The sequence below is a fragment of the Thermobia domestica genome, chromosome 3, assembly GCF_964235325.1.
Source record: "Thermobia domestica chromosome 3, izTheDome1.hap1.1, whole genome shotgun sequence".
NCBI classification, from domain to species: domain Eukaryota; kingdom Metazoa; phylum Arthropoda; class Insecta; order Zygentoma; family Lepismatidae; genus Thermobia; species Thermobia domestica.
The window spans coordinates 132164017-132181273 of NC_137456.1; the positions used below are offsets into that span (position 1 = coordinate 132164017).

At 35.6% G+C, this 17257-nt stretch overlaps 1 protein-coding gene across 4 annotated transcripts in view; it reads left to right on the plus strand.

Annotated features, from left to right (window-relative positions):
- Positions 1–17257, plus strand: part of Nadsyn (NAD synthetase) — an 81715-nt gene that overhangs the window by 42342 nt on the left and 22116 nt on the right. For all 4 annotated transcript variants that reach the window (XR_014130665.1, XM_081751714.1, XM_081751717.1 and 1 more), the window contains exons 9-13: positions 1771–1939; positions 7447–7582; positions 9260–9474; positions 12380–12602; positions 15806–15982. Coding sequence is in view for 3 of the 4 variants with exons in the window: in XM_081751714.1 (XP_081607840.1) it covers positions 1771–1939; positions 7447–7582; positions 9260–9474; positions 12380–12602; positions 15806–15982 (920 nt within the window). In the remaining variant the exon portion in view is untranslated. The remainder of the gene's footprint in view (positions 1–1770; positions 1940–7446; positions 7583–9259; positions 9475–12379; positions 12603–15805; positions 15983–17257) is intronic.

Below are 17257 nucleotides of genomic sequence, written 5' to 3' on the forward strand. Positions count from 1 at the left end.
GTATAAAACCAACATATTCTCATAGCACACATAACGTTATTATGCCTAATATTAGCAGTATAGTTCTTCGGTTTGTTTTCCCCTCCAGTGTCGACACATGAACACTTCTGTTTCTTCCTCAATTCTTTGGACTCTATAAGCCTGTTTGTGTAAATTTGTATTCCGTATCTTCCCAAATTTGCTCATATAAGTTTCTTCAAATTAGCTGTTATTGCTCGTTTCAGTACCAGTCGGTATGCTATATATACCGAGACTATTTATAAGGAGTGGTGGGAATCATCTTGTTTGCATCTTGCAGGGTTATCTTTCGTACTAGTTGAACCATTAATTTTGGACTCATTTATGGTTTCATTATGATTCATAATTTGACAACCCAAATAAAGCCATATTTTTTTCTTTTTTTAAAAAGTTCGTGTGGACATCGGTTGCAGCTTGCCTATCTTATAAAAGTAGAACACAACACGATTTATTCTCAAATATCAGGGTAACGAAGAAATCTGGGACAGACCGAGATGAATCATGTATATATTCCCATATGTGCTTCGTAAAAAAGTCTCCAAATGTTTATTGCAGTGTGTGGTTACACACGACCGCCTTTGAAGCACAAGTTTTTATTTTCATTGTTCGAAGTCTATTATCTTCTGCAATGTCAGAATCTATGGGATTCCCAATATCGTTAGAACAATTGCTTTTGTCATTTTCTTGAAAAGTAGCTTTCATATTACCTACGAGGTAGAAGAATCATTATCTCAAAATATGCTAGGTAGATAATATATGTAACTCCATCCGTTTGCTAAATTGTGAAGGATATTCATTCATACAAGGAATTTGCAGTCATTCGGACACACCCATTTGGAAACATAATTCACTTAAAAGATTTTAAAAAATACTTAAAACGAATAGGGACCTGAGCAATCTCCGAAGTTCAAACACGAGGAATCTTAAATTATTGTTTATATTTGGACACGAACAACTTGAAAATTATTAAATGCTTAAGGGAGGTCTCTCAGACCTTTATTGTTCGTTTAAGGTTTAAGTTGTTGCGTGGTTTCTAGATTCTTGTGTGGAATACAAGTTAGAACTTTGAAAGAGATGTTTATTGTATATGATTAGTAATTTAAGAAATGAAGAAAATGAAATATTTCATTTTAACGTCCTCATGATTATGGCCTTTAGGCGAAGGGTCACGATGATTAAAATAAGTGAATGATGGTATGAAGTGGTGGGGTGAGAAAGTGGAAGGAAATGGAAGTATCCCGAGAAAACCCAAGGACACGATGTTGTCCACCACATACATACTTTGCCCGGGATCAAATCCAGAGGTAAGCGGTCTACCACTGAACCACTATTCTTCCTGATAATTTAAGAGGTTCGTGTCAATTAAGTTGAATAAAAATAGAATAGTTTATATAATGTATGATCTTTTCTAAACATAGTAAATTTGCATATTAATAGGATCTAAGATTAGGTCTATCTTGAAATTGCGTGCAGATCTAAGTTCACTCATCAGTTTAAGAGAAATAGAGGTTTTGAAGTGCCAGTACAAATTCGGATCAGGATCTTAAGTCAGATGATATAACGAAACAATAGTAAAAGTGATTTATACTTCTAATTAGGCTGGGAAAAATTTCTTGCTTTGAGGTGAGTTTCTGAGTTGTGATAAAAATATTATATACAAAATAGCATTTTACATAATATTTCAATTGAGTGTGTAGTGTATAGAAAAATAAAAATAGATCGAGCATTCTAAACAAGTTCTTTCCATTTCAGACTCGCAGGTTCTGGATGATGTACGTAGAGTAGTAGGCGATGCAGAGTTTTGCCCAAAAGATCCTCGGGAACTTTGTAATCGTCTGTTAGTAACTTGCTATATGGGCAGCGAGAATTCATCGGCAGAAACAAAAAATCGTGCCAGAGTCTTATCAGAAAGCATAGGAAGGTACGTGCACTGTATATGTGTAATAATACATTAAAGCTAGCCTAATTTTATTCAATCAGTTGCCCTGAAAACTGGCCATCTTAATATATATATATATATATAATGAATATATGTAATTCGAAGAGTGATTTAGTATTCTGAATTCATTCGTAGCGTCAAACGCAATTTTGTAATTTAAATAAATTCAAACTAATATAACATTTATCTTGCTATACCATGCCCATTATTCCTGTAATCCAGCTCTTTTGGAAGTATGGTGGATAGCGGCCTATACTATGACGTTACGCATTCAAGTTCCGAACGTGGTTCGTAGCCCTGTTAATAGTAGATACCATCTTTTATAATGTAGGGGTTGGATAAAGGTACAAAACACAAAAACTCCAACTCATTCCCATTATATTGCTGAGTTTCAGTATATTCAGCGCTCTCAGAAACATTTTTTTCTTTTATGTCTTATACAGGCATGATTATATATATATATATATCAATAGATAGATTGATAGAGAGATATAGATATGTATAAAACTTGAAGGTACTTGTCATATGTTGGTCTACGGAAGGTATTAGATGCAAATACTAGCGACAGATAAAATAAGAATTTTCATAATTCTCACAACTTTTTGACTTTCCTTAATTATCAGACTGAGGAGCAAGCTATTTTTTTTATATAATTATTTGCGTTTAGTCTCGTTTACAGACATAGAAAACACTATAAATTACGTTTTCTGCATTTCTACTAATTTTAAACGAGATTAACGTTTTAAAATCAAGCACATGTGTAGTGTTTTGAAAAAATTACGAAATCTTTTAGTAACAATTAGCTACATCAAATCATCTAAAATATTTGAGTCTCTCCTAAGAATTACCATGTTATGATTGTTTTTTGTTTTTTAATTTCTATGACGTATTTCTAATTTATTTGCGACTTTATTTCAGACAATCCACAAATGAAGTTTCGTAACATTAGTTACAAGACAAGCGTGACTAAATATGAAACCTTTCCTAAACTCTTGGCACAATTGGCAAAAAATCCAACTCGGTTCAATATTTTCTCGCGATAAAAGTTTTATTTAAATAATGTATTACGCAACTGTGACAGAACTTTCTTTTATTATCCCTTCCTTTCATTTTGGAGGTTAATAACTCCGTTGCGTTTTATATTTAAGAATCTGATTTTATACTACTCATTACATTAAAAGCTATTATTTTTATCGATATATTTATTTTTCCCTCGTGCTACAAGGAGAAAACAAACAAGATATATTCAAAATTATGCTAGCAGTTCGTACCGGATCTTGAACTGGGCTCGCATTATAACATGTATGTTTTAATATATGTGATTGTTTTTACTAAAAGATGCTCCAAAATGATACGACGCCATGTCCTATATGATGCTTTGGTGATTGTTGCAATTGATCATTGACAAATGTTGTAAAATATTTCAGTTGAGGATATTTCGCCATACGTCTTAACGTCGTGATTTCTGGAATTCGTAGCCTGAAAGACTGTTTCCGCATTGACTTCCTAGATATCTTAGCACAGGTGCGTCCACCTCTGCACACGTTTCCCTTGACGTGGGAGTTCGTCCTGTCCTTGGTTTGTTTTTCATTGATCATGTCAGGGACAGTTTATGTTCTTAACTCAGTATTCACGACATCGGAGGGCCGGGTCTGCCGATTCATGCATTGAAGTCACGTCGCATATCTTCTATGCTCTTGCCAAAGTAGTTCATATGTTTATATACTTGCAATTAACTCTTTTTTTGAACTAGGGCTCGTATTAGCAATCAGAAATTGAAAGAGAGGATTCTTTGTAAAAAACCGCCGCTACAAAATAAAATCACCTGCATTTCGAATAATATTACAGTGTGTGACAAGATATTTGAACCGCCGTGTACTTTCTGGCAACATCATTATTATTATTATTATTATTATTATTATTATTATTATTATTATTATTATTATTAATGATGCGGTGATGAGATGGATGTTAATGGTGGAATAACGAAAGTGGGAGGAAACGGGAAAAGCCTCGCACATAGTAAACTTTTATGGTTACTTTGTTCAGCCAAAAAGAAAAAAAATGGGAATTGGTTATTTATTTAGTACCACTATATAGATACTGCCTAGATCAGTTCCTCAAGTTTTGGTATTCTTCACTATCTTTAAGTTATTCACTGGAATGATAATAACAATAATAAAAGTGATGGGGATCGTAAGGAAAATTCTCAAGATTTTGTAACCCTTCCCACCACTCGACTAGATAGCGCGCGACTTTGGTGCACATGATTCTAGGTTTGATTCCTGATGAAACAACCTTGAAGTGTGAATGAATTACGGGGGTGGGATTCTATTTTAAACTGTAGGTCCACGTCTCATATAGCCTGTGCTGATAATCCACCACCAGCACAAAAATTTCAGCATTCTGTGTAAACTCGCACCTAATGATTGTGGTTACAAGTATTACGTTAGTATACATAAACTGCAGCCCACTTATAACGAACTCGAATATAGCAAATTATTGGGTATTACGAACATAAATGAAATCCTCGTGACACCACCTATTTAAAACATGGAAGGAATGACGGTATATTACAAACAATATTTTCCGTAAAGACCGCATATAGCGAAGTTTTCAGAATGGGATTATGTTTTCTTTTCTTCTGCTCGTGGAAAACTCTGGTTCCGCAAAACTGGTTTTCATAGCTGTTGTCGCTGTGCAAGCCAGCCATGATTCGCTTCTCTCCATCCCACTCGGATGACAGCAGAAATCGCCCCGGGTGTAGATATTTCCAGCAACTCGCATTCACCAGAGTTCAAAGTCGAGGTTAAAAATAAATCTGTTTTCACTGGAGTTCATTATGTTAGACGCGAAAATGTAGTGTTATACTGCTGTATATTCTTTTTTAAACGTATCTGCTTGTTATCTAATCTGTTGTTTTTATCCATGATTCGGAAAAATACATGAATTTGTTTGTTTGTTTATAACGAAGTTCGAATATAAAGAACTAATTTTAATTTGTCCTTTGAAAATTCGTTATAAGTGGACTGCACTTTAACTGTTATCTGTATACTTAATTCCCATCCATTCTGTACTACGAAACTTTTTTTAAAAATCTATATCCTAAAAATACTGACAATACTATATGAAATTCGACGATTAATGATTTAAAAAAAATTAAACTGTAACCGGATAGAGAGGAGCAAGACATGTATATATATATATATATATATATATGGACATACGTGAAGCTGCTTCCATGACGATCAAATATCATTTAACAGTTTATGCAGAGCATATTTGTGCATGGAGTTCGAATCACATCTAGATTTTATTATAAACTTAATTTATTTTCCATACTTTATTTATTGGTCAACAAAGTTCTACTTGACTTACTAATGGAACTATAAGGTACATATTCTAAAAGAAATACTGTACTCACCTTTACACCAGTGTCTTTCTTATGCATTAATAAACATCAATATTTCAATCTACATAGGGATTTTCTTTTGGATCAGTTTCAGGGTTTACACTGACCTTGAAAGTCAAGTAAAGTCCGAGTAGTCGAAATGAGTAGGGAAATATTCTGTGTATTTCACACAAGAGTCAAGGCTTCTTTAGCTGCTCAGAGAAGATACGAACACATCAAAGAATCAAGACAGATTCAAAAAAGATAAGAAAGAGGTTGGGAAAAAACCTATCGTTGGAAATAAAGAAGCTTAAGAAGTGCCGAAAATTGTTAAAATTTCAAGGTTTATGAGGAAAAGAACAAATTGAATTAAAAATTGAGATGACGCAGAAAAATAAGTTAGTTTTGTTGATTGTAGATAATCAAAGAGATAAGCCAAATTTTGATGCATATGTATTTGTTTATAAGTGTATTCATAATGCGAAGATATTAAAATTATCGTTAGTGTATAATTATTGCTTAGTACTAGTGTTTTATTGTATCCCAAGTACAGAAAGTTTGACTTGCAGTAAGTATGTAGAACAAAAAAGTAAGCGATATTTGTGGAGTTTCGTCTGTTATAGAGGAATGAGAAGTGTCCGGTAATTTTAATACATGGAGTTGACAATTGTGCAGAGTTTCAGCCACCCGCCACCTGCGGCGCTAGTTGTAGGTAAACACAACTGGCAACTCGTTTGGAAAACTGGTCTCGCAAAGAAGTTCACTCAGTTATTTGATTTCTTCGGCGAAACATTAACCGAGGCTGAAATTCACCAGCAGCTGGTAGAGGTTTACGGAGGGACTGTAATGTCTCCTCAGCATGTCGCAGAATGGTGTCGAAAGTTTGCTGCTGGTAGAGGGAACGTCACCGACGAAGAGCGCAGTGACCTACCCAACACCGCATCAGCAGATTTGAACATAGCCCGGACGCTGGAAGCGACTTTCACCTGTTCCCGCACTTGAAGGAGCACCTAGGAGGCCGTCGCTTTGGTACAGATGAGGAGGTGAAATACTTCGTGACAACGTTGCTGAACACACAAGAACAGGATTTTTACCAGGAGAGAATTTTCAAACTTATCCCACGATGCGACAAGTGCCTCTGTCAGTGTGAAGACTGTCGAAAAATAACAGATAATATGTACTTTCTGTTGGTTGTATGAAATAATATATAAACATTTCATTGCAGGCTTTGTAACCTTACTTTCTGATCACTCTTCGTATTTAAAATATAAAAGGAGAGCATTGGACGTCCATGCAGATGGTGGAGGTTGATTAAGAAACTATATATATATATATATATTTTTAACCTAATCGTAATTGATCGTATTTGAGTTGTCGCAGATCAGGAAAAATTTACTTACTTAGTCATGAAAGTTCAATGAAGTCATAACTAGAATTTCAGTGTAAATCCTGAATGTACTCTTTTAAGCAGAAAAACTGTTAATCTCATTCTTTGGGTGTGCTTTCTGTAATTTTCTACAAAGAAAATAAAGATACCATAGTATTCAGAAATAACACCCGATACATGACTGTTGATATATACTTCTAGCTTGATTTATATCTGTCCATTAGTAAGTTATTAATACATAAGAAAAGAAAACACAACTGTACAAAGATTAGTACAATGTTTCTTCTTTCCGAGGTTCGGTTCCTGGTGGGGACACTCGGTTGAAAAAGTGTAAAAAGCTTTTTCAGGCCAGCCTTCTGGGTTAGGTTTTCTTGGGTTTTTCTCATTCACACTAGGTAAATGCCAGGATGGTACCTAATATACAGGTCCGAGGCCGCTTCCTTTCCCAATCCTTTTTCCTTTCCCTTTTCTCGGATAGTGTGATCGCCGAGGGACGTCATCCTTCATACGTGACGAGCTAACATGGCCATGGATGCCGAAAGCCCTGAAATCTAAATTCTAATCCCTAGTATTTCTTCTGTTGACTTATTTTGAGAATGAGAATAGGGTATTAGTATCTTTGTTATTACAGAAAGTGTCTTTGAAATACAAGTTGATAACGAAATAGCATGTAACATTTATTTATTACTTTTTTTTTTTTTTTTTTTTCAGTTACCATATGAACATATCAATTGATGTAGCAGTCGCAGCTGTTATCGGCATATTCACATCAGTCACGAGCTTAGTCCCGAAGTTCGCCTCTCGAGGAGGGAGTGCACGAGAAAGCTTAGCACTACAGAATATTCAGGTTTGTTATTTTTTTCATTGTTTGTAATAAAGTAGTAGTTAAGCTACTACTGCGTTTCAAGTGAGGTTTTATGTTATTTGTTACTTCAGAACATTGTGGACTGGATGAATTACTCGAAGGATAAGTTGTTTGCTTATCTCCTTCAGACTTCTTGAATAATTTCGTTATTGCAAATCATATTTCGACGGGGGGCGCGGTGGCTCAGTGGTAGAGCGTTCACCTCCGGTGCTTGGGGTCCCTGGTTCGATCCCAGCTCGCGCCGTGTGGACTTTGTGGTGGACAAACACCGTGCTCGTGGGTTTTCTCGGGGTTCTCCCGTTTCCTCCCACTTTCTTCATTCCACCATTTCACTCATTTCTCATTATAACCGTCTCCTTTAGCCTAACCGGCATAACCGTGGGACGTTAAACTTAAAGATTTCATTTCATTTCATTTTCATATTTCGACGTGGGAGAAACAGTTTGTCCTTTTTCGATTATGAACATGTGGTGTCTACTGCATGTAGCTTTGAAATTGGGAGTTTGCCAATGAGATATTTTCTGTGAGTTACTGGTTATTGCTTTATGCCCAAAGTAATGCTCTTTCTAATTTTTCACAGAAGGTTCATATTTAAACTATCTACTTTTTCCAGAATCTAAAATCAGAAATGATCTTCTGTTCACTTCTCACTTCTGTACGGAATTTTATCTTTACGGAATTCTTTATTTAAACAAAACAAATGATAATGAAAAGAACAAAGAGCAATAAACAGCACTGAAACTGTAAGTTAATAATAAATATTTCAGCAACTTTGTAACTCAAACCAGAGAGAGAAAAAATTAACATAAAATGGTCTTGTGTTTTTGCGTAGTGAATTGTAATGGGTATATCTTAAACTACAAAATTCTGTGTAAAGTTATATACGTACCTTTTTATTTATAATTCTCAAGAAAAAATTCGGTCAGTTTGTATTTTTGCATTCATATGTTTGTAGTGGATCAGTTTGAATTGCTTTTCCTATGAAACCCGAAGGTTCAATGTCCCATTCACAAAAGCTCTCCATTAACTTCTGTCTTGAACCATCTGGATCTAGTTTATAGTTTGTATTCTTTTTTCTGTGATGCACCTATATCTTCCCAGTGGTCTTTTTCCGATTGGATTTCTAATCAAAATTTTAAAAGTATTCCCAGAACGTTAGGTAAACGGTATAAATTATGCAGTTCCTTAAAACCATTCCCCATTCCGTCCCCCTTGAGTCCGAATATTCACGTCAGGATTTTATTTTTAAATAACTTTCAGTTTACGTTCTTCCCTCAAAGTAAGCGACTATATTTCGCAGCCATAGTACAACAGGGTTAGTTATCGTTTTGTATATTTTAAGCTTCAAATTTTTCAACAGAATTCGCGAAGATAAAATGATTTATACTGAAAAATAACGCGAATTTTCTGCTTTCAGTCGACATTTAATTTCTTCGAGGATATGGGTTTGGTCTGTTAACTTCAAAGTATTAGATACTTCAAAGTATCGACTTTGACGAAAGTACTATGTAATATTTTAACGCACCATAATTTGCAGTATTACGGTCATGGCGAATTTCCATGTATGTAGTTTTATGTATATTTTCAAAAATTATTGTGTCCTTCCTTCCTTTTTATATTTCTTTTAAATGAGTATATGTACTTCTTTCTTTCTTGCAGGCTCGGCTTCGCATGGTTTTAGCGTATCTGTTTGCTCAGTTGATGTTATGGGTGAGGAATCGATCAGGAGGATTACTAGTTTTAGGCTCAGCCAATGTAGATGAAGCTCTGCGAGGCTACATGACGAAGTACGATTGTTCCAGCGCTGATGTAAATCCAATCGGAGGGATATCCAAGACTGATTTAAAGAGATTTTTACGATATGCAAGAGACAGGTAAGAATAAAACAATTATAGTAATGAAAGCTTAAATATTTTGGTTGTACTCTTTGTTAAAAAAAAATAAAATAAAATAAGAAACGAAGTTTGCCTTGTAATAGAGTTTTAACTTAGCTGCAAAGCGCAAACATGTAATTTGCGGCTTACATTAGTTTTCATAGAGTTCTACAAATAACTCCATTGAACCTAGTTTAAATACGAATATGTGTAGGATTTCGAAACAGTAAGAGAGCGAACATTGCAGTATGGTAAACATAACGGTTCCTCTCTTCATAGTAATACTAATAGTAAGAAATGTAAGTGAGTGCTAAAATAATTGATAATATAATAAAACGGAAGGAAATAGAATAAACGTATAAAACAATTTATATACACTCATGCTTACTGCATAAATTTTTCGCATATGCTGTAACTGACAATGCTATTAACATTCAGACACACGCGCTCTGTTTACATCAAATCCACACGTAGTACAGGGATTCTCTCAATTTGAGAATAACTGGCCGTAACTTTCTATTTTAAAGTATTTTGTTTAGTTATTTTTGATTCAGATATATTGATATATTTCTTTCTTAAGAACACAAAAAGTTTCTTAATTTCTATTGTATGTTTACCGAAAACCTTATTACCTGAAGTTGTTGAAATTGTAACAATTGCATCAGTGGTAGAGCGTTCGCATCTGGTGAATGGGGTTCTTGGTTTGATCCCAGCTCGCACTAAGTAACTTTGTGGGTGACAAACACTGTGTGCGTGGGTTTCCTCAGGGTTTTCCCGTTTCCTTGCACTTTCTTCATTCCACTATTTCATTCATTTCTTAATATCACCGTCTCCTTTAGTCTGCTGGGCATAACCGTGAGACGTAAAACTCAAATATTTTGTTTCATTTTTTGTAACAACTGCATGCAATTTTTCAAACGAAACCATACACATGACGGGGGATTGCCCGTACCTTAAAAGCTTCCTATGCTCATAACCTCGAGCACCATTTTTCAACCTTTTCTAAAATACTTCTTTGTTCTTCCTCAATTCCTGGCAATTCACTGGCAATCCTGAGAAGTAACCGAGAGAAGAAAGAAATCTACTCTTTCATAGAGACTTTACTTCTGTAAGAAATTAAAGGAACTGAAGTCTTTAGTTCAAAATTGCACAAACATGTGGATAAAACAATAATAATTTTACTACATTAAAATCATGTTATCTGTAGAAAGGTTACTGTGTAACATACAATATGTAGAATACATATGCTCCAATCGTGATTTTCCACAAGATGAGGAAAATAGTTCCTAATGTTGAAGTAGGTAAAAAACGAACAGCAAACTATTTAATGTAAAGTTATCAAGGCGTCTTAGCAATGGATCTATAGTGTCGAGTTTGTTCGGTATCGAGAAAATGAAATGATTTGAATTGTATTTATTTTCCAAAGTAGAAGTGAACAAGGTGAACCTTAAAATAACAGTGGAAAATTGGTTTATTAATTAATTAGAGGGACTATATGACATGGGTCATATTTAAAGTAGGTTTCAAACCACCTCTCGCTTTATGTGAGGGACAGATATCTCCGCCTGAGATCGTACCCAGGGCCTCGTGTGCAGAAACCACGTTCGTTATAGCTACTTCGTCACTAAGGAGGTGGTAGTAGTAGTATTGAGTTGTATATTATAAAATGTCGTTTTGTAGGAAACCGAAGGGCGAATATGCATGCCCCCAATTAAACTAAGCAGACTAGAGATACAGTTAGCAGAGCTTTTGCGTTAAAGTGACATTTTCGTGCATGCAGTAGTTGTCTAACGAGAGACAATTGCAAATATGTTAAACCATAATGTGCGGACTATGTTACTCTATGAGTGAAACACGAAATCAGTGTAGTGATGACAAGGATCAACACAGCGTTAGGTCCTGGAACCATCAATATGCAGACAGTTCAGCATTGGTTCAAGAATTTCCATAGAGGCGGTATCAGTCTTGGAACTGATGATCGGGAACGACCACCAACACGTACGAAAAACTAAACTTTGAGGGTCGAAGTGGAAAGGGATCCACGCCAGTGTGACAGCCTGCCGTAAATATGAACATTTCTGCAAAAGCCATTTTCAACCATCTGAAGGCAATACAAAAGGTGAAAAAGATAGATCAATGGGGCCAACATCAACTTGGTGGAAGAAGCACAATTGACAGCGACTGTAAATGTATTCGTTCTCCAGTTCAAGGAACAAGATGGATGTACTAATGCATCGTATCGTGACGTGCAATAAGAAATGGATTGTGTATGACAATTCCTGGAGGTACGGCAATGGTTGGATGCCGGAGAACCATCTCACAACAAGACTATATCGTCTGGCCATCGATTTTGGTCGCTGTTTGATGGACTGTAACAGTCTGAAACCTGGTCAAACCATCACAACAGTCATACAGTGCAGAAATACTCATATACACCCGAAGTTACGCCAATAGCAACTGTCATTGGTCAACGAAAGGGACCACTCATATTGTATGACAATGCTCACTCACACTTGACAAGAATAACTGTTGCACGCGTCCATGAGTTGGGATACGAAATCCCTCTACATCTACCATATAGCCATGCTCTCACTCCTACGGATTACCATCTATTTCAGACCCTGCAGACACATCTCCGTGGAAAATATTTCGACAATGTAGGCGTCATAAAGAAACTATTTTACAGCTTTAATAATTTCGGGGCTTCAAGGTTTTTTCTTAAGTGTGTGAAGGAGCTTATCATTTGCTGAGAGTAGTTCCATGGATGATTACTTTGATTTTATTATTGCTTCATTTCTTATTCCCAAAAAATGACATTCCATATTACTTAACCCAATAATATTGTTCCTGCTGCTCCGATTGTGGTGCCTCTTAAGATTAGCCAGTTCTTTAATTCCTTTCTCAGGTTCCAGTTGCCAATTTTGGAAGAAATACTAGGAGCACCCCCAACAGCTGAACTGGAACCATTAGAGAGTGGAAAACTAGTGCAAACAGACGAACAAGATATGGGTATGACCTATGCAGAATTAAGCGTGTTCGGAAGATTAAGAAAGCAACATTCTTGTGGCCCTTATTCAATGTTCTGCAAACTTATACATACTTGGAGAGATACATGCACACCTGAGGAAGTAAGTGATTCATTATTCACTTTAGAAATAGTTGTTAAAATCATTTTATTTTTAAATTTTGGTTTTAAGATTTTACACTTGATCTTAAAATAGCAATTTTTTATTAGTGTCATGGAACTGCTGTCTCTGTAGTGTCATCTAGTAAGATATTGGGTATATAAAAAGATTGTGAAAATCGTGATGTGATGCGCCTTCAGAGAAGTAGATCCAATGAAACCTTAGTAACGGGAATAGATTGGGAGTTTTTCTTTGCGTATTAATGTAATCATCGAATGAAAAAGTTACCCATAGTAAAACGTGTCCAGTGACGGGTGACGATACCTCTTACCATGAGAATTTGATTAATTTCATGTGGTAAGCACTTCGCAAAATGTGGATATAAGTATGCATAGACGCTTCTAGGGGAGTTTCACCATCTGTTTTAAATAGTCTCGCAAATTTTTGTTCTCTTTTCTTTCTTTTTTTCTTCGCAAGTCAGTCAAAATAGCATGACTGAATTCTCGTTATCCTATAAGATACAGTTTTAGTCCTGTGTATGCAGCATTTGTAGCATTGGAAGATACGTAGGTGTAGAAATGTGACGTGCATTTTGGAAATTAAAGTCAACAGTAACCTCTAAAGTAAAGTGGATGTTAATTTATGACCATAGCTACTTCAACAAGAAATATCATTTCATAGTAAAATGTCATTCTTAACCATCGCCGAATCTCTTCCCGTACTTATACAGAATTTTCGATATAATTTGGATAAATGGCGTATTGGATTTACTTTATTGCACTTTTTCCCACCTATCTTTCCAGACAAAATATGATATCTGGATGAATGTATTTGTATGCGATACATGGTTATATATATATATACTTATATATTTTTTAATTTGGTCCTTTTAAGCCTTGGAAGTTTCGTGTCTTCCTTTTGGTCTAATACCGTGCTTGCCTTTAATGAATATGATCCCGAATTCGATCTCAGATAGGAATGCATGAATACAGAAAATGAGAAAGGCCCAGTCAGTCACTTTTTCACTTGTTGTGCGTTATAGAATTCACATCTACACAGGATCTAGTGTGTTAAAAAAAATTGGTTTCTCTTCCATTAATATATTAATATGTATATACAAAATCACAACCGTCATAGATGCTCAATATATGGACATAGAGATTGTTCAAGCACAGCAGTGGTTCTGTGGTACAGTCCACGTGGTCCGAGTAGAGAGCACCAGCTTCAAGAGTGAGAGAGTGAATGGCTGTTCTGGAAAGTGAACTGGGTGGCGTAGTGGTTAACGTATCGGCACGGTATGCTGGAGGTCCCGGGTTCGCGTCTCGGTCCAGTCAGTCACTTTTTCACTCTGTGCGTTAATCTCATACTAGTTTCTGTTAGAATATCTAAAGCTCACAAAGTATTTCCCGAATGAAGAACGAGATATAAGCAAAATTCTGTACCAGAACAGATGTGGGTTTGTGTCTGTTTCTTGGTTTATAAAACTTTTTTCATGTCTGCCAGTTTAAATTTAGTCAACCCGTACAACACACTTGATAAGATGTATAACTTTCAGGAATTTGATACAGTGGTTCAACAGCAAATATGGCCTTCGTGATATGTGAGTTATATATATCTCAGACTTGCTGGCCACCAATGAAATGTTAGTGTGAAAATCAATAAAGATAGCCAACTTCTAACTGAACATAGGACTCATGGATAATGAATGTTGTAAAGGAACTTTTTAAATTTTAGAATCCACTACAGTAAAACAAAGACGATCCTTACATAAGAAAATAATAAAAGGTCAAGAAAGCTTCGTTTTTTTAAAATAATCGTCCATTCCCCCCCCCCCCCCAAAAAAAAAATCGGCTTATTTTGCATCTCTACACGTTATCATTCCCCATGACACTACTAGACCTGCACTTTTTTAAGTTGAGTTTGAGTTCAGCGTCCTTTTCAGCAGCGAGGCTATATGAGACATGGACCTACTAATTAACGTGGAATTCGAACCATATGAGCTCCCGCCGAGAATAGAACCCGGGTCTCCCACGCCAAAGGCGCGTACACTAACCGCTTAGCCATGAAGGAGCCCTGATAAGTTCTTTGTAATGCAGTAAAGTAAGTACTGGATGTTAATGGGCACTAATGCCAGGAGTTTAAATTTCAGTTTTAGCTTCTACTTTTGGATTGAAGAACGGGATAACAAGTCATTCCTCCATTTTCCTTAAACGCTGTTGAGTTATTTTTGAATTTCATACTTTTTTTTTTTTAAGGTAAATGATCAATAAATACTGAATGTGGTATCAACGATCTGCACTTGCTACCTGGAAGCAAACAGTATACAGAAATCTTAGTTACGTTTAATTATCCACAACTTGAAGAATTCTGTAATTAATTTAAAATCTCCATTACATACTTAGAATATTCCTATTCGTAGATTTAATAAAAAAAAATGTAGGTAGTTAGACAGGGAAAAAAGCAATCGCTTTCGTGTCCCTCTTCCTAAATTTATCTCTCGTTTAGAAATTTGTTTTATTTTTTTAAGTTGTTTGAAAAGATGTTAAAGGCTCATTATATAGGGTCCTAGTAAAGCAGAAAATCTCTGCAACCTTTGGCCTTAAATAAAACACAAATTGCAGAACTTTTAATGATTTTCGGACAGAAACACGAGGCCCTTAAATTTTAAGACTTAAACACTTAAAAATTAACCACACAGCCTAGCATCCGATCCAACGATCACAAGAAACTGTATTATTGTACTTTTTTATATGTCGAACAATATTTATGTAAGTTAGCATTTCAGTTAAGCTGTAAAATAGAAGTCATATTCTGGAGAATCTGTTACTGCTGTCACAGTTCGGTTTTTAAAAATATGAATAATCGCGTAATAATAATAATAATAATAATAATAATAATAATAATAATAATAATAATAATAATAATAATAATAATAATAATAATAAAGCATTGAGAGCAATGTACAGATAAAATTAGATGACTATAAACAACTATTCATTAAAAGCAATAAATTTCCCGTAGTAAAATTAAAGCTAAAGCAAGGAGCGTCAATTCGAATTTTCGTTTTCCACTCATATTTGCTAATTTCTAATCTACAGTAAGAATTTAGTTGAATTAGTATAGGTCTCTATAATAAGTTTCTTGATCATACTGGTGAGCAGCCGTTTTCATTTTCACAATGTATGTATTGTCTGCTTTCTTTCTAGGTGGCACAAAAGGTGAAACATTTCTTCCGCTGTTACGCTATCAATCGTCATAAGATGACAGTTATCACACCTGCTTACCATGCTGAAAGTTACAGCCCCGATGACAATCGTTTCGATCATAGGCCTTTCCTCTACAACCATAGATTTACTTGGCAATTTCGAGCCATTGATCAAAAGGTAAGTTGTATATCTTTACCATTTCTTACAGAAATACTGAATACACTGTTCAATAAACTGTAATTTCTTCAACGATGAAAATTCCGTAAAGAAATTGAAGGCTCTGATTTATTGAGCTATTTTGGTACATGAATTCAGGGAACGTACGGTAAGATGAATGACATCAGAACCTGCTCAAGCTTATAATTATATTGCGGGTTTTTTTTTTTTTTCTAATCATATTTGAATGAATAGTGTTAAATTCTCACTAAGTATTTCTTCAGTCTATTTATGGAAGATGCGATAATACTTCAGTCACAAATTAACTGCCAGTGGATGCCAAACTAAATACGTAGGTGCTTTGATAATTTTCGGGATGACCTATAGATGACAGCACTTAATTCCAAACTGGGTACGTTCTTACTATGGGCCATTTTTCGTTTGACAATTTTGCATTATTGTCTGGATCAGAGTCTCAAGTTCGATTCCCGGTGGGGACAGTCGGTCGAAAGATGTAATAACTTTTTCAGGGCATCCATCCTGAGTGAAATTTTTCCGACGTTTTCTTCATTCTGATTAGATAGTACCTAACATAATGGTCCCAGGCTGCTTCCTTCCTTCCCCATTCCTTTCTTCCTCCCCAATTCCCGAGGCCGTGGGACGTTATCCCTTGTACGTGCCATGGATGCTGAAAGCCCAAAAATCTAAATTTTATTCTTTGTCTGGATTAGTAAACAACAGAAGGTATAGGTAAGTACTATCGTGTACGCTTATTAGTTTTTTAAAAATGACAAATTTTGAACACTGACAATCATGAAATATTTGGTAAAGAAGAATATGAAGGCAACAGTAATATATAATGGTATGAAAACTACACTACGGGATTCGGTTTCATCTCTTTCAGCTGTTGCCTGGTGGACATTTGTGTTCAAATACAATTGTCAAAGCTTGGAAGAAGACTCGCAAAGTGAATGAGCAAAACATGGCACATTATTGAAAAAGTGCAGGGTGAGTGGTATTGTAGAAGCTGTAGGCATTTCAGGTGAACAAGTATTTCACAATTTAAAAGAAACTTGTCTGCAGAATGGCTGGCGTGACTGCTGACAGTTGACCGAAAACGAATCAAATGCAATGGCTCAGTGGCAGAGCGTTCACCTTTGGTGCGTGGGGGTCCTTGGTTCGATCCCAGTTCGCACCAAGTGAACTTTGTGGTGGACAAATATTTGTGTGTGGGGTTTTCTCGGGGTTCCCAGTTTCCTCCCACTCTTCATGCCACCATTTCCCTTATTTCTCATC